The 18,638-nt window shown below is 41.9% G+C and overlaps 1 protein-coding gene across 2 annotated transcripts in view; it reads left to right on the forward strand.

Moving 5' to 3' along the window:
• Positions 1-18,638, forward strand: part of KCNH5 (potassium voltage-gated channel subfamily H member 5) — a 157,668-nt gene that overhangs the window by 120,591 nt on the left and 18,439 nt on the right. For both annotated transcript variants that reach the window (XM_084520877.1, XM_084520878.1), the window contains one exon: positions 6,008-6,204. In XM_084520877.1, coding sequence (XP_084377003.1) covers positions 6,008-6,204 — 197 coding nt within the window. The remainder of the gene's footprint in view (positions 1-6,007; positions 6,205-18,638) is intronic.

An 18,638-nucleotide genomic window follows, 5' to 3' on the forward strand; every position in this document is an offset into this window, starting at 1 on the left:
TCATCCATGGGTATTTGTAATTTGGTATTTGGGATCCATTCCTCAACACTTTGAATTCCCATGGTGGTACCCATGTGGACGTGTGCTTTGTGCAGGGTACGACTGACCATGTGTGGTGCACTGCGTGATGTGAAAAACTGGCAGTCCAATTCCATCTCATAGTGATAGTACCTCATTCCTTGATTTTAATTAACGTAATTGCAGCTTGGGTCACTTCTCAAGCAGAAGAAAGGTGGCAGAATTTGACTTCACATAAAATCAGCTTGATATTGTATAGTGAACTTTTTTTGTTTGTTTTTCATGTGAAGTAAACCAAGGCAAAGTAGCTGTGAGAGTTTCCCCAGCTTAGTAGCATGTACCTGGCAGGAATTTGCAGAACAGCCCGGGTCCTGTTACATCTGTAGGAAAAGTCCCCTTTGTTGCAGTGAGTTAAAGCTCCAAATTAACTTGCAGGGAAATGATTCGTAGAGGAAAGCTCTTTTTTCAGTTAACAGGACTGCAATAATTAAGGTGATGTAGGCTGTTTTTGAAGTGCTGCATCTCAAAGTATTTTCCAAAATACTCAGAGTACTGATCAGATACCCAGTGACATGCAGCTTTGCAATGTGCAGTACCCCTAAACATGTTCTTGGAATGTGTCCTGTCTTACAGGTTGGAGTTAACGTGCATAGCACCATGTAAAATTTAGTCCTACTGATGTGTGTTCAAAGGTGTTTTTAGCTCTTACTGACAGAATTAAAGGGAATGTTCATTTTTTCACATTATTTTGTAAGTTTAAAATATTTCTGTCTCTATCTGCACCATGGTTAGCTATAATAAGAACCATCAATCTTAATTTAGTGCCAGCTGGTGTGTTATAGATGTGATCTGCAGCCTCCAATGTCAGAAACATTCCTTCCACTGAATTGAAATGGTTTTGAATTAGACCTGCATGCTTCACTGCCAAACCCAGGAGCTCAAAAGTGTTGGCAGTGCAAGAAAAGAAAAAATATTTTAAAATAATGTGATATATTTCTTTCAAATCAGGCTAACAGTTTGAGGCAATCTGATTTGCCTTACGAATGTTGAAGATGGTGGGAATGGTCATGCTTTCATATTTATTCCCTTGGTCGGGAAGAATGGATACTTCTTTTTGTATCAAATCAAAACTGAGGTTTCCAATCATGAGGAGCTGGGGCTTCTAGAAAAATATGAAGTACTAGGAGACTTGTGCTTCAAGTGTGAGAGATGGGCACCGTTAAGCTTTCACTAACAGGAGAATATCTCTACAGATCTTTCCCTCTTCTTGCAGCAGTCCTGAGTGCTGGAAGAAAGGTAAATTTATTTCCAGTTTTTAGGTGCAGATGGGGAAGGTTGCACTGTATTTAATAATGCAAAGTGCTTTTGCAAGCATGGACTTGAATCTCTGGCACAGTCTCTTGTTATTGTTTATTTGCTGGCTATTTTGATAGTCTTTCAGATACTAAAAATGCTGTTTTCTCTGCTCATTCTACCCCTTCACATGTTACTGTACTGTCAGGCTGGATGTCTGACAGGTGTTAAGTGGTTTTCAAGGGAGTTCTGGCTCCTTGGGATGCCCTAGGGAAGTCTGAAGTTTTGGCTAAAACCTCCACAGAAGCAAGGAGCTCTCTCTCTTGGTCTGGTAGGTTGTGCTAACAGGCAACAGTGATGTCCCAGAGGGCAGGAGACAGCTGGTGAGCTTGCATCACTCCAGACCCCTTCATTGGGCACAGGTAGCTGGATCAGCTAAATCCACAACTCCAGCCAGCCCAGTACCCTGTCTGCAAAACTGGGCAATAGCAGATGTGCAGGAGAAAGTAGGAAGATGAAGCAACCAGTGTTCTCCAACCGTCCATTTGATTGTGCTTCAAGATGTCCCTCACTCAAAGGGAAATTCTTGTGTTTAGTAGCCACAGGTGGGTTTTACTGCACGAATCCATGCTGTTATTTTGTAAACCTCTGCAACCCTGATGTCCTGTGGCAAGGAGTTGCAGAGCTGGCCTATTTGCCAAACCAATACAGAGCTGTAGGCTGCTGTGAGTAACCGGAGCAGGTTCCCTCCTTGCTCATTAGAGATCTACATCAGCCCAAGATTCATCTGCCTGGCAGCCAGAGCTTTCACTGCAGATGTATACGCACAGACAAATGTATGTGTATGAATTCTTGTACCAGTAGCAATGTAATTATGGCTACAGGGACTTGATATTTGGTTCCTGACCTCCACGTCTGTGCATCCTTCATGGCTATTTGTACCTGGGCAAATTAGGTGAACATTTTCTGTGTGTAATACAGTTTTACTGATTCTGCAACAAAATTGTTTTGTACTGCCTCTGTCTTTCCTGAGCAACTGAAGATTTAAACGTATCCTGATGGAAAGCCTACATTATTCATTGTGTCTGGCTTTAGCTAGTGTGACTGATGGGTCCTGGGAGATGTTTTAAAACGGGAGGTAGGTTAGCTGGCCTATTTGCTAAGACTGCACAGAATATATTTTCCAAATTCGCTCCCATCCACAAGAGCTATCACCTTAAGAAGAAGCCTGGGCCCCTTTTATATGTTTTTCTTCCTAGTAGTGTTTTCCACCTGGAATTCATTCTCTCATTGCCTGCCCAAACCTTCTCCAAAAGCCCTCTCAAATTATCATGTCTACTAGGATATTTTTTAGCTGTTTCTTTCCCTATCTGGAGAAAGATACATATATATGTATTTCTTTTCATAGATAAATACAGGTTCTTCAGGGGTTCTGTTTTACAAGGGTGTTTCCTCCCTGTGAATCCAAGGACTTTTTCATTCCCATTTTGAGCCCCTGGGGAGTTTCGTAAGTCCCTTAAGATTTTTTTCTGCCTGAGAGGTCCAACCATGAGCTGCAGTTTCACAAATTGGCAACTCAGTCCATGGTGCAAGGCTGTGTAGAACATCAGCCCCCTCCCCCCGACTTCTGTGTGGGAGTTATCCAGAATAAAAAAATCAGAATAATATATAGAAACATAATTATATATTATATAATTACATGCTGTATAATTCTCTCTAAATATATACATACGTACATGCATATGTATGTTTTTATGTACAGGCATATATGCATTAGACAAGTGAAAATTTTAGTCTGTCTTTAGGGTGATACCAGTAGAGCTATTTCAGCAAAAATTAAGTTCATCATCAACACCCTGCACACATCTTCCTGGTTTCTGTGTTTTTTTTGGATCCTTCCATCCAGGCTTCTGTCACCTTTAAGCCAGCAACATCTACACCCTGACTCTCATTGCCTTTCCTCTGTGTAATTCTTTACACCAAGTGCAAAGCGTACACAAAAGGCTCCCACTTTAACTTTGCAGCACTCCCTGTTTTAGCAATGCTTCAGGCACTGCAAGAGCAATGGCACAAGGGGACTTCCTAGAGCTTTGCTTCAGTTCAGGAGGAGTATTGGGACTGCTCAGGACTTGGGGCAGTGCAAATTTGGGAGGTAATATGCTGGGTCTTGAAAAATCTCAAGAGAGAGACTTTGAGAAGGCTGTGGGATGCATCAGTCCCAAGTGTCTCTGCATCAGCAGCCCAACCCCAGGCTGTCCCCGGAGGTGTGTGCGCATTGTGCTGGCATGCCTCCGAGTGGCTGGGGTTTAAGTCATGCCAGGTACATTTTTTATTATAATTTTAAGATTTTTTTTTTTCCAGTTAGTTGCACTGTGTTAAATAAAACTTGAATGAATAATTACTGCTCTCCACACAGTGAGCTACAGCTCATCCGGACGAAGTATAGTACATTAATCTCTGTATTTATGAGGAAACGTGCATTGTTTTGGAGAATCTGGTTGGTTTTGTTTTCATTCAGGACGTTCCTTAGCACATTTATAGCAGGCAAATGAGACTTGGAAGTGTGTGGGGAAACATCAAATTCAGAAAGCCTCGAGTGCTTCCAAGATTTTATACTCACTGAAGAGAATAAACTGCAACATAAAGGGAGCTTATGGGCCTCTTATAGTCACCTCCTGTGAATCAATGAGCATTGGCAGCAGACAAAATACCAGCTTTACCTTTTAAGTCGTCTCTTCAAGTAACTGTTTCACCACTCAAGTCCACTGAGTGATGACCCATGAAAGAGCAAAGAGGTTCAGTTTATCTCAACTCAGATTCTTTTAGAGAAACCCAGTATCATTCCTGCCTCACTGAACTGCAGAAGATGAGGAGATTTCAGTTTTATGAATGGTGATTTCATCTGTATGTGATTTGGGTATATTCTGTAGCACAACATCCTACAGAGTTTCTGAGTCAGCATCCACTGCTTCCAGCTTCTTGTCTTAAATTAGTTATATATTACTTTAAATTTAGAAGGAAAACAAGTATTTTGCTCACATTTCAGTGGAAAAATCATACTAGTCCCTGTTATTGAATTCTGTCTTTTTAACTGTAGTCTGCAGCTGCTGAAAGCAGGACTAAATTCCGTCCTGTGTCCACCTCAGAGAGCAAATCCATTAAGCAATTTTTGTGCACTTCAGAAATGGTCTGTTTTCTGTAAATTATGTAACTGTGCTGAGTATGCCTGTAAACCAGGTTTTGAACTATGCGTATAGACAAGGACAATTAATAGCAAAGGGTTTCAAAACATTACATTAGATAAATTATATGTTAGTACGAAATGCTCTGTGAGAAGGAAAGCATTATAAGGCAACTTGTTTTATACATTTTATCAGCAATATTATATATTGCAGTTAATTTTAATTACATCTAAATATGTAGAATTATTCAAAAGCAATTCAATGAAAATGCTATAACCTTTCTGAGGGATGATTCTGCCATACAGACTTCTGTTACAAAATGAAAACAAGGGAATGAAGACAGGGACTCGTAGGTCACATTTTACTCTACATGAGAAATGTTGGTCCTGTTTAACTGAATATGATATGTGAGGCCAAAATAGGGAAATAGTCTCTGACCCCAAAGAGCAATAAGTTGGATAAATTTTAACTCCAGCCTGTGTTCCCAAAATAGAGCAGAGTGAAAGTTGCAAGCCCTTAAGGAAGAAGTATGAAAATGTATATTACCTTTCCTATCCCCAGACTGTAAAATCTCTAACCTTCACCAAGGGGCTGCTTGAGGTACCCGAAATCAATAAAGATAATACCACTGACCAATTGATTCTCATTTTCTCTTAATAACTACTGAAATAAAGAGCTTGAAAATCATTGGGAACTGAAGCAAATGGCTTTCCATGTACCACGCTTCAGAATTTGAGGTGCCAGCTACCTACCACACGTTGTGGCCCTTGCCCAGGGCCTCATCTCCCATGTGGTTGTAGCTATTTAAATGTGCAGGTGTCCAAGGGGTCAAACCCTTTCATAGCCAGCAAATATTTAAATACAGACATAAGCATAACCCTCTACTTAAGTTGATGTGTTTGTATTTAGAAACAGGCTTTTGAAACTGCTCAAGATTTAGAGCCAGGTTAAAACTCTCAGGAAACTTTGGGTGCATTTTCTGAAGGAAGATTGCCTTTCACGCTGAAGTAGAAGTGTTTAAACTGTCTTTAAAATGTGATCCTCAGTCCCTGGAAGCTGGCTTTTATACAGCACTGCAAAGCCATGGTGATAAAAAAAAAAAAACAAAACAAAACACTAAATGGCATCAGCTTTCAGTGAGACTGGAGTTCCTATATAATTTAGGAAAGATCCTCAGAAATATTTAGTAACCTGACCATTAGTTAAGTACCTCTAAGTTCAGGAACTTTTGGAAAATCCATTACCAGCATCTTCAGCTACACCAAGACCTTTACAATCTGGCTTTTATGCTTTGTGACACTTCTCAGGGCAGTCTATAAATACATTAAAAACCTGGGGCTATTGCTAAGGATGCTCAAGTACCTCAGATATTTTTAAAACTTTTATTAGTTTTCACAGCTGGGAGCTGATGTTAGTTTAATCAAAAGCATAAGAGTTCAGGAAGAAATCATGCATATGCTGAACAACACCATGTAAGTGTTACCTTTTAACAAATTTGTGCTGCTGTTTTTCAGGTAAAGGCGATGTGTTTGGTGATATCTTCTGGAAGGAAACCAGTCTGGCCCATGCGTGTGCCAATGTGCGGGCTCTGACATACTGCGATTTACATATTATTAAACGAGAAGCCTTGCTTAAAGTGTTGGACTTTTATACTGCTTTTGCAAATTCATTCTCGAGGAATCTCACACTCACCTGCAATTTGAGGAAGCGGGTAAGGCAGCTGCTCTTGTTTTCCCATTTCTTTCACCAAGAGATTGCACACTCCTGCAGACTGTATGCAGTGCTGAACAACCCCCAATTTACTCTTGATGTTTTCAGGTCATTGCAGATTAACTGGCCTTTCAATAAATGTTGTAGCTCTTTGTTAATGATGGCTCAATAAAAGTTAGCCATAGATTTGCAGCCCTGAGAAGCAGTCCAGGCAGCGTGACATGAATTACTCTTTCTTTTCAATTTCTTTTCTTTTTTCTTTTCTTTTCATTTTTTTTACTTTCTGTTACATAATGTATGAAGTTATATGTTACAGTATGAGCGAATCTAGATTCTAGATTCCTCAGAGGTGAGGTTCAGTCTCTCACCCGCCAAGATATAGGTCAGAAGAGAACAGCCTGATGGATCTGCATGGTGCAGACCAACTAAGAGAAATTTATTGATGTTAAATAAATAAAATGTACTCAGCAAAAGTATTATTTTAATACCTGCTTCCCGCACTTGCATAGTTGAAAATTTTAATATGGCAAGGTTAATAAAGCTTGGTAGCAATTTTACATTCACAGCTCACTTTTTAAATCCTCCTGCTCATTTTATAATCAATCAGCAATGCTCACTATCCATCAGTCCTTTCAAAGAGCACTCCATCTAAAAATTAATTAGCTATAAGGACGTATCTTGAAAACAGGTTAAGGGATTCTTTAATTCGCATTGTGGCTGCAAAATTTAATCTTTATGATGTTTTTTTTTAAGATTGATGAGTGTTATATAAATTTCATTTGCATAGAGAAATCTCATAACAATGATTTATAGATTATTGAGCATTAACTGAGATCCTCTAGCTGCTGAAACATTTTTCTACAGCTGTACCTAAGGGCATCTCACCTAGTAATGTACTGAGGCTACCTCGGTATTTTACAAGATAATTTCAGCCTCTGAAGCAACAGGAATTGAACAGAACTAGAATTGTACTTTTCTGGGTATAGTTTCTCCATGGTCACTGGAGCATCTTACAAATGTTTCTTTCAAAGGAGATTCAATTTTTGGTGCATTCCTTGTGCTCATTAATATACCAAGTATGGCACGAAATACCCTTGGCAAAAAGCAGATGCAATGGGATTATGGTCCCACTCTGCCTGTGCAGGAGTCTGAAAGAGCTGAATTATAATCAGGTTTGGATCCAGCTTGTCAGCTTACCTCTGACTTGAAGCTTGTTAACTCCACTTCAGACCTGAGGAAAGGCTTTGGGGCTTGAAAGCTTGTTTGGGGTTTCTAGCTTTTCGCTTCTCTGTTGATAAGATGTTGTCCAGGCTGTGACTTCAGCATCCTTCCCTTGCCATCTCACCTAACTGTGACAAGCCACCAGCTCCAGTCCCAAGATGACAATTCTGCTCAGACCTTCCTGACTGTGATTTCATGGGACAAGACAATGCCACATACGCTGCCAGAATGTATTCTTTCTTTCTTAAAACTATGAACCTGTCACTTCAGCTAGCTTCCTGGGAATCCCCTGCCCCCATTAGCATGACAAGGTTGTGCACAGCTAAAAACACATAGAATGCTTTTCCTGACAGGGCAATGTGCTGGAGTCCAACTCTACAGTCCTGGGATGCATCTAGGGCATAATTGCCTGGCTGTTTTTCCATGGATTTTCTTCTCTACTATGCTCCTTGTTTTGGGCAATTTGGCTTCCTGCAGGGTCCTGGAAGAGAGAGTCACACAAGTGGAAAAACACTCAGGGAGTTCAGATCCCCAGTGCATAGCTCAGTGTTGGATACATGGATTGTGCCATGCTGGCAGTGATTCAAGGTAATCACATCACCTTTAATAGCCCATGTGGAGTGGTTCTTTTAGAGGGCAATCATCTGGTTCCTCTTCAGTGATGATCCCTACTTTGGGATCATCTCCTTTCTGTTGAGTGTTGAAGGAGTCCTTGATTGCTAACTTTTAAATACCTAGGGTACAACAGATGAACTTCACCTATGATATCTCCTACAGTGTTGCTCAAGAGCTATTTCAGGAAAAGTCTTACTCCCAGTATTGCAGTAAGTTGTGCTGAGCCAGAGTCTGCTTTGCAGAAATGAATGACCTCATCACAGTCTACAACTTCCTCGTAAGGGGGTGTCGAGAGGCAGGAGACCTTTTCTCCATTAACACTAGTAACAGGACCCGCAGGAACGGGGTTAAGCTGAGGCAGGGGAAATTTAGGCTGGACGTCAGGAGGGGGTTCTTCACAGAGAGGGTGGTTGCACACTGGAACAGGCTCCCCAGGGAAGTGGTCACTGCACCGAGCCTGTCTGAATTTAAGAAGAGATTGGACTGTGCACTTAGGCACATGGTCTGAACTTTTGGGTAGACCTGTGCGGTGTCAAGAGTTGGACTTGATGATCCTTAAGGGTCCCTTCCAACTCAGGATATTCTATGATTCTATAAATTTTGGGTGTTGTTTATAGATACAAAATAGATTATACCACTTTCAACACCAGGGACACAATCCAAGTCCTGTTACATAAAATTATTAGTGAGATTGTTTCAAATGTTATATCTACTGAAACTATATGTTATTCCTTGTTGGGCTCAGAAGGGTTTGCCTGTGAGTTCATCTTTTAAGAAAAGCCATGCCATCCAGGACAGCTTCATCAGGCAAAGAGAAAGCAGTGAGAGCGGGCTGACAGAGCTGCACTGTACTGCAGCAATTTGTGCTGAAGTCACGTAATCTAAATGAAAAGAAAATCATTGTCTCCTTTAATTGATTTCAATAGAAATACACTTAACGCTTTTTCTACATAGTCATCACTTGTAAGGTTTGACATTTAATTATAACAAAAATACCCTCCTTGCAGTTCTGTGCTCAAGAAAATGGCTGTTTGTTCTCACTGTCAAAAATATATAGACAGAGAGAATTGCTCTTTCATCAGGTCTGCTCTTCTAAATATGCATGCGTGCGTGTGGGTGCATACACACGCGTATTTGTGTTGCATTGTCCCTCAACAAGCACTTAGATGTGGTCTATAGACTGTGAAACAATTTAAACGTTCAAAAGGCTAATAAATTAATAATAGTACTGAGCAGAAAAGGTTAGTTCCACATGACAGGGAAGAGAAAGTCACACTAAAGTGGGAAAATAATGTTTTCTCACTCCCAAATAACATTTAGAGGCTTGGCATGTTGAATGACCTACTTAAGGCATCTGCTCAGCATGCTATTATCAACTCTGGATTTTTGTTTTCTTTTTCTGTGCATTAGGTAGCTCAGCCATCACGCTGCATTTATGAGCCCATAAAGTGAGCGTGCTTGCTAGCTTTTCAGCCCGCAGTCCTTTCTCCTGCTCAGGGTGACGAAGTGACTTTTAATCTGTAATTGCAGAGTGTTACAGGGTATCTTGTTTCGTGCTCTGAAATCTTTATGGCACATCTAACATCACTAATGTACACTCCAAGGCAGAACCAGGACTTTGAACTTTTTTTTTCAAATAGGGAAAATAATTAATCTGGTAAATTATTCTATAAAATCACAATGAGATTACATAGCTGCCACTGAAGACTGGAAGTAATAAAGCAGAGTTTGGGATGAGTCTTCAAAGAGTTAATTACTGCCTTCTGATGTTGGAAAAGAATATTAATAATGCCTAATTCATTAAGTGCCTTTCAAGATTTCACGCAACTGGAGTGAGGGCCTCTACAAGCTTAAGCCATGGAGCTTGGCCTAAGGAAGGGGAGCTAAGACAGATTTCCAAGAGACCCAAACCCGTACAGATATATGTATATTATATTGATGGTCAAAATCAGGAAGGAAAGCCTGCATTGTGCTACCAGTTGTGTTTCCACAGAAAACAAGTCTTCAGCTGAGATATTTTTAAAGTTGGTTTTTTTTTTTTTCTTCTGTTTTTTTTTTTTTTTTTTTTTTTCTCATCATTTCTTCCATTTACACCAACTAATGCACCATCTCCAGCTAACTGCTGGACCACTGCAGTCTGTGGAAGTGCAGGAAAAAAAATCAAACCGAAATTTCACCCTTCTGAAATCCAAGCTGAAATTCTCTTTTGCTTAAGTAAAGTAAGCATTTTCCCCTCATATGGTCACATACTACTGTGAGCAAAATGAGCTGTGTTAAATGAACCTGGAGCGGCCAGGGATGGGGACAATTGGCCATAGAGGGTCTCTGGCACATTTGCTCCTGGAAGGTGTGCTAGGAATGAGCCAAGGAAATGTGAAGACAAACAAGTGCCTTTAAGGCAGTGAAATACCCTCTGGAGAGGTTTAGTTCTCTTCCCAGTGATATTCTTAAAGCCAGGGACAACACTGTGACTGACTGATGTTATCTAATTCCTCCAGCACAGTGTGAAGCTCTGAGGTGAAAAAGCAGGTGAAGCCATTACACTCTCTTAATACAAATGTCCTGTTTGTCTTTCTATTTCAGGTCAGAATAAGTTCTTTTTAAATTGGCTTTCTGTTTTTGCTTGAGGTTTTAATGAATCATGTGTTGTTTCTTGAGTGAATCACACATCATTTCTGTGTCACGTAATTTTTGAAAAAGCTTTATTTCAATTTGAGTTCTGCGTTCATGTCTCCTAGAAGTGAAGGTTGTACCAGGGCTCATTCGGGATCCCCTTTGTCACCTTTAAGACTCCTTGGATGTCGTGCTACATTAGTGAGTGTCCTGATGCAGAAGCAATGTCAGAGGCAGAAGGTGTTGCTCTGTGCACTGGCCCCTGCTCCTGCAGGTTGCACTTGTGCTGGTGAACTTGCAGATTTTCGCCAGTTTTGAGCTCTGAAAGCTATTTCCAATAAAGGCAGCTTTGCTCAGAGCTGTTTGCACTTTGCCAGCTGGTGTTCCTTCTCAGTCCTGACTTGCTCACATAGGAAGGGATCAGACCATGGTCTTTGGGTAACACTGACAAACAAAACTAGGGGGTAACAGCGAAGCAGAGGATGCAGGGTACCTCCTGTGCCCCTTGTCCATCTGCACTGGCAGGTTCATCATCCATTGCCACCCCTTTTTCCATTGTCACTGGGATCTTCCCCCATGTGGGGACAGCAGACAGCAGGGGTGACAAAACCTATCTGGGCAAAACAAGTTTTTCTGTCATTATTGCTGAAGAGAAGCAGGAAGAGGAATGTGGTGCTTACGGAGCAGCTGTGACTAGTATGGAAATCAGCTGGGGGGGCTCTAGTGGGGCCCTGGGCCCCTGTCCTGTGCTGGGGAAAGTGCTTACTGCCAGGCCTCATCCACCTCTCACTTCTGGTAGTTTTCTTCTGCATGTGGAGTTTATTCCTCTGCTGGTTCAAGCCAGTGGCAAGGGTCCCAGTGAGATCACGATCAAGCCTCTGGAAGGGCAGATCCAACAGATCAATTTCTATTACAGCTTATATAGCCAGCAGGCTTTTGGCATGGCTGTTAACTCAGAGTTTTGTTTGCAACTCAGTGGCTTGCTCAAGCTTATTGGAAATTAATTTGATCCACTTCTTGATGGCAAAGCATATGGTATGTTTCTTTTCCGTGTCCTTCCAGGGGACTCAAAGCATCTGCAGACCCTCTTTGGTCTTTTGTTATTTGTATTTTTTCTTCTTTTTATGTAAGTGTGTTGTTCCAGAAAACGAAGTCCTATAGCTATAGTTTAGCTGTAGCTACAGTTTAGCACGATCACAGACCAAATAAGTTACACCCTCCAAAATCAATACGGTTTCATTTTGTTGGCATCTTAGCAGACCTTGCAGCCTCCATTATGCTCTAAGAAGCTTTCACGTAACACAATTATTTTTTATTGTTTGACCTTATTGTATTCAGTTATCTCCAGATATGCTATTATTCCATTGCTATACTTCCTAAAGGACTGTTTCAGTGATGTAGATTTGGCACCACCTCTGGAGGTGTCCAGGTGTATATTGGATGTTCATGGGACCCAATACGGCCTCAGCAGTGCACCCATGCTGCCCCTCGTGCTGCAGGGAAGTCCACGTGCTCCCATGGGTGCGGGAATACCAGACCTCAGCTTCGGAGTTTTTCTGCTGCTCCTTGCTCCTGTCTCCTGCTCCCGAGTCATTCCTTGGTCTCCTCTTCAGGGGCACAGGGATTTGAATTTGAAGCAGTCACAGCAGGGAAGTCAGTCCTTGGAGAGCTGTGCATGACTTTGCTAGGTAGAAAAGCAGCGTAAAAATTCAGAGAGAAAGCTGCAGCAGCATTAGCGTCACCCCTCCGTGCCTCTCTGCCAGCCAGCATGGGATGGCTGTCCCTGAGCAGAGAGATTGCTGTATAAAAGCTGTCAGGGGGTTTGCTCTCTCACTTTTCTTGGTAGCTGTGAACCTGACTTGCCTGTGTGCCTCACTCCCCTCCCTTTCATTTTTGCCACTTCATCATCTCCCTTACAGCCCTTGCTTCTGGGCTCAGCTTGGGTCATGCAGACAGGGGGGAATTGGGGGTGTGGGAGCAACTGCACTGCTGAGCCCTTCCCTGCAGGCACAGAGGTAGCACAGGGGTCTTCTCTGCATCCTCCTGTGGCTGCAATTGTAGATGGTGGGGGAGTAGATAATAAACCTAAAATCTCTCCTCTCCTTACCACCTCAAGGGCTTGCGTGTCTGAGTGAGCATTTAAATACCTGAAAATAGGGCACTGTGTATCACCTGGGGTCTCTGGGATGTCTGGGGTAGTGCAGATTTATGGCACAGCCTGGATTAGTGTATTTTGCCTTCAAACTGAAGGCAGTTGCAGAGATTAACCAATGCACTGTTATCTTTAATAGTGTTTCAGAGACACGTTAATCCCACAAGGTACCAGTAGACCCCTATTCTATTTTGAATATAATCTCTAAGTTAAGTACCTTTTTCTGAGGTCCTGGTTGTGCTTCTGTAAAGAGCAAGAGGCAAAGCACCAACTCTGTTAGAAGTGGGATTGAGCCCAATCCTAATAATCCTTTGGCATTACAGAGGTAGAATTATTTTTTCATGGGCATGCAGCTTCTTTCTCCGTCTAAATCTAAATCAAAATAGCTTTGATCTCATTTGTAAGGCCATTATTTTACTGTTGTTTTTTGTTGGGAAATGCAAGGCAATTTAGTATACTTTTCGTTCAAGGATCTTTGAACAGTACGGTACGGCTGCAGAAGAAAATTGTATGTGCTGATGTGCTGCTTTCTGTACAGAGACTCAGCAGCTGTTACACAAGGCACTCTGCTGATTTACCCCAGCTAAATGTACAGGCATCTCTTCTTCGTGCAGCCAGGGAAATGAAGACGGAGTGATTTATTTGTGTGCGGACAGATTGTTCATCAGGAAATGTCAGGGATGGGCAGCATCCGTAGGAAAACAAAAGTGTAAAACGGCTATGTTAGAGGGAAGATCCAGACTGAGAGTGATTTACTAATGTGCTCTTTGTGGATTAATACCATTTTCTTGTTTAGAAAGCTGCCATAATTAAGAGACTCTCCTTAGTTCACTCAGAAAGCTTTCTGCAGGCTGTCTGTTAATATTGATTCAGGGTAGTGTTGCTTGCACAGGACTTGAATGATGATAAAAATAAATCAAAGGTTTGCTATTGTTAATCTTGTAAATACTAAAAAATAAATATTTTGTGTTCACATCCCTTCATTGATTAAATTTGATGCTTCTAATCTCTTCCAGGCACTAAAGAAAGGGAGGGAATGCGCATGGTGCAACAAGAAGCAGCATTGCTGTGTCATTTTCAATTGCCAGTTAGGAAAGTTTTTATCATCAGCCCCTCTGAGCTTTGATGTGATGAACATAGGCACGGGAGCTCAGCCCGCAGCAGACCCGAGTTGATCACCATCCCTGTGTGCCTGAGTTTCCCTTGTGGGCAGTTACTTTGCCAGGCTTAGCTCTGCAGCAGGCTGTCTTGGGCAGGTGTCCTAATGAAGCTGCTCTCCCCATGGTTTTGTATGGTTCCCCTGGTGCCTAATAAACTATGAGGCCAGCCATGGGCTGACAGGGAGTATTATATTTGTGGTACTGCTGAGAGTAGACAGTTTATTCCGTGATGTCCTCGGTGTGTCCTGGGAGCTGTTGCTGCTGCAGGTAGCCTCTGCAGGTAACCTCTAGCAAGTGGGATTTGCACAGAAAGTGGGGACAGAGGTCTGTTGTGATACCTCGCACACCTTCCAGACAGCTCACTCTGACCAATGGATTTCTTGCGTGAGTTGCTGAGATTAATTACCACATAGATCTACAACTTCTACAACACAACTGAAGAAAAAGGGTGAAACATTACAAAGCTGAGATGTTGAACACCCAGTTCTCTGCTGGCTTCCATCATTGCTTGCTGGAGTTGACTGCCAGTTTCAGTAACTCAGCATGACTTTCAAATATAAAAATGAGTTTCTGCACCTGAATTCTCACTCCCTTACACCTTTCTTCCATAAGACTGGGAATGCCAGCTGCAAAGCACCCAAAGCCATAGCTGGGGAGAGAGAACTTCTGCCAGTTCGTTGGGATCATATGAATGGATGCCCATAGGCTTCACAGGGAGCAGGCAGAGCTTTAGCACTCACCTAAGAGGGAGTTTCCTCTCCTAGCCCAAAAAGGGATCAGTTTTGTCCAGTCTAGAAATAACAGTAATGATGTCACAGCTGTTTTGCACTGGAGATAACACTAATTTTATTTTTGCCTCCCCTTCTCCAGACAGGTTTTTGTCTTGGCTTGCACAAAAAGGCTCCCCACGAAGCCCCTGAAATGCTGTGAAATGCTAAATAAAACTCCCTGCATAAGGTCTTTCTTTTCTGTGCAATTATAAATCCATCCATCTATTGTTTTCCAGCAAACACTTCAGAAATGCGATAATACCCAAACATGCTGGCTCAGCATGTGATAATCATTGCAGTACTGCAATTCCTAGATTTACCTTGCTTTTAGTGCTATTTTGCGGCTACCTTTGAGGGCAAGGAAACTTTGCCTGTAGGTAAGAGTTAAATTGTACACAAAGGGCAAGAGGAACTTGGTGGAGAATTATTAATCCAACTTGTTTTAGTTAAAAATAACCCCCAGCCTGTCACATCCAACTTAATGATAGTTGATTGACTTTGCCTTTTCTAATTGTCAGCCAGTCGCTGTGATTAGCAAGCTGCCTTGGTTTAGGTCTTGTGAAAAGGAAGTCTGGAAGAGCGATTTTTTGAGGAGCTGATTTACATATATGCCAGAGGTGGGAATGGTTGTCAGTAGGGACAGGGGTATTCTGGGAAGAACCTGAAATAAGCCAAGTCCCCTGTTATTGCACTTCTGAGCAATTTGCTGAAAGGCAAAAAAAAAAAAAAAAATAAAAAATTAGTTAATTTAGGAAAGAACGCTTATTCCTAATCCATGTTTTTTCCTCCTATTTTCACTTTTCAGTTTCCACAGCCCCTGGTCTTAATTTGTTTCCCTTCTTAAAGGTAACAAAACAGAATACAGTTTTCAGATGTAAGGTACTGTTAGAGCATAGCATACTCAGTGATTAAACTCTGTTTCTTTTAACTCTATTAATTAAACTGTCAGTGATCCTTAAACTTCAGGCCTCCCCTTGGGCTTTCAGCTGATGGTTAGATTGTTTTATTGGTATTCGGCAGAAGACATTTCAGTTGATGGAAAGATTTTGTATAGAGCTTCCTACCTAAATATTTCTATTGGTCTACTGTATATCTGGGGCAGGCAGCTTACTTTTCTGCACTCTGAATACACAGCCCTCTTGGAAATAGTCTGTTGGCCTCTGCTTTGTTTTTGTGTTTTTTCTATGGAGGATGGTCCTGTTCCCAGAGGAGTAGGCCTTGGCTTTGTCTGACAGCCCATAAGACTTTCTAAATGGGATATTTCTATTGGTCAGCTGTAGTGTAGCATTTTTATCAAGACAAGCCTTGCTTTCCCATTTGTACCAATCGCTTGCCCCTTGGTGCATGGGCATGCAGGTTTCCATCTCCATGTTCCTTGTCAGAGCATCCTGGCTTCTCAGCACTTCATTTCTAGGTCTAGCTCACCATTTGTACCGATTCTGCCTTCCTCAACTCCTGCCATTGTAATGAATTTCCATCTCCATCATGTGTCTAAGGCAAATCCATTTTTAAATGGAACAGTTGTTGGTAGTTCAGAGCAGCTCAATTATGAATGACCTCCATCCCTCTCCCAGGCTGTATTAGCCCTCCTGCCAAAGAAGGCTGCAGTAGAAAGGTAAATGGAGGAACTGAATCATGCATGCTTTTCATGTGTTATTAATTATCCCTGTTTCCATTTATAAAAAGTCGTAGCCAATAACTTCAAGATGTTCTACAAAAGTACGTGAATAATAATTTACAAGCACAACCCAGCCATGCATTAATATACCAAACAGATGCCTGGCTGATCAACATGAACCATAAGCTGTAGCTTAAAGCATTTGTCAGAAAGTTTGAACCAAGGCCCTGTGGTCCATCAGTAATGTGTCCCTTTGAAGAGCTTCCTCTCAGACCAGTTATGCTCAAATTCAGTCCAATGTCTGCAGTTGCTAATAGGTAAGGACTCTGTTGAGACACAGATTGACCTTGCAAAATCCCCAACAGCTTTGTTTAACATTGTTATAACCTGCTTGTGGGCAGATGCTCTTGTCCCATGGATCAGCCATGGGTGGAATATCTGGCACAGCTGCACATCTTTAGGTATTCTCCAGCACCTAAGGGTAGGTGCCAGACCCCGCTGAGAAGATTCAGCCTCCTAGTAGTGTCTGAGCAAGATCTTCCTGGAAGAAGGTGACTGAAGAAATGGTGTCTACTGTGGGAAGTTAGGGGATAGCTGCATTTTTCAGGCACCAGAAAATTTTCAACTCAGAGGAAAACAGAGAGGATGCTTTAGCCAAGGTCCCAGAGGTCACAAGGAGCGCTGGGAAATGAATGCAGCATCTGAGATGAAAAGGTAACACAGCCAGAGATCTGTACTTCTGTCTGGTGTCGCTCTGCATCATTGCAGCACCATTTATCGTGTAGCAGCTGGTGTTTTGTTAATTGTGTGTGCACAGGGAGTGGTAGAAAGGATACAAACAGTGTGTAAACAGGGTGCAACATAGTCACTAATGGGGAACTACAGAATCATCAATGTTATTGATTGCAAAGACCTGTTATTTGTCCAAGTACAGTTGTCTTTTTTCTTTTTTCTTTTTTTTTTTTTTTTTACTAGTCCCAGGCACGGATAGGGGACAAATCAACTGGACTGACTCCAGTTTTACAGGAGGAGGTCATTTCTGATCACTTTTAAAGCCAGATTTGCCAAAGTATACAATACTGAGGATTATAAACTAATTTGTTTGGGTCTGGAGCAATGAGATAAGCTAAGGCTGCAAAAACAGCAGGCTCAGCCCCTAAGGAGCATCCTGTGTTAGTGCCTAAATGCATGGATAGGAGTGTAAAACAACAGTGTTGATGAGCTTTGCAGAGATCCACATCTAGAAAAGAGGCAGTGACTGTGATGTTGGTATTAGGGAAGATCACCAAGAATCACACGAAGAAATTTGAAGGAACTTTTCCCTGAGAATAAGCTAAATGCTGGGACACAATAGAATGATACCCACAAGTAGGATATAGCCAGATCACTAAAATCCTCCCCAGCAGAGCCTTAGCTTACTGACATGAAAGCCCAGGGATTGATTTAATGCAGTCAGCATGTAAATGGGAAGGAAATGGCTCTTCACCACACCATCTGTTTATCCCATCCCCATACCCCCACTAGTTAACTCTTTTGTGCTGTCTCTTCCTTTTGGTGATAATGTTCAGAAATAAATGCAAAGCTCACAAGAGTCACCACTTGTTGTGTTCCTCAGTCACATCTTCTGAGGTTAGAAATGGTCCCTTTGGGGATAGTCGACACATTCAGTCCTCCCTGGGTGTTTGTCATGTAGGCAACCCATTGTGTTTGCCTGCAAGAAGCTCTGGTATGACTGTCATCAACAACTTCATTTCTGTGCAAAGAGCCTTTGGGGAATAGGACTCTTCTCTCTGTGTTGAGGTTTGTCATGGCCACCGTGGTATTTCTGTGCCATTGGAGGTACCTCTCCAGTTGGTGGATAGCTCTCCTCCAGGCTCTTCTGGCTGTGGGCGGTTTCCCTTGACTTTCTGCCCAAGAAAAGAAGAGCTGTTCACTTGTTCAGATTCAGGTACCAGGAAACATTACCAATATCATTGAAATGTAGTCTTTGCTCTTTAAAAAAGTTTTTATTTGATTATACCATAAATTGAAGGCCCCTGGTCTGCTGATGGTTACAGATGTCTCTGAAAAAACTGTTTCCTTTAATCTCTTGAGCTAAAACACTTTCAGTGGCAGCTCAACACCAACCACTTTTGGCTAAAGGGAGATTTTATCCTTGGTGTGGGTTGCACATTCTCCTCACAGAATATTTCTCCTTGGCTGGATACTTTTCAATGTTTGTGTGCTTATGTCTTGGGTCTTTTTTTCTCCCCAAGAGATTCCTCCCCACTGAAGCACTAGCTGGGA

This window comes from Aythya ferina, assembly GCF_964211825.1.
Source record: "Aythya ferina genome assembly, chromosome: 5".
NCBI classification, from domain to species: Eukaryota; Metazoa; Chordata; class Aves; order Anseriformes; family Anatidae; genus Aythya; species Aythya ferina.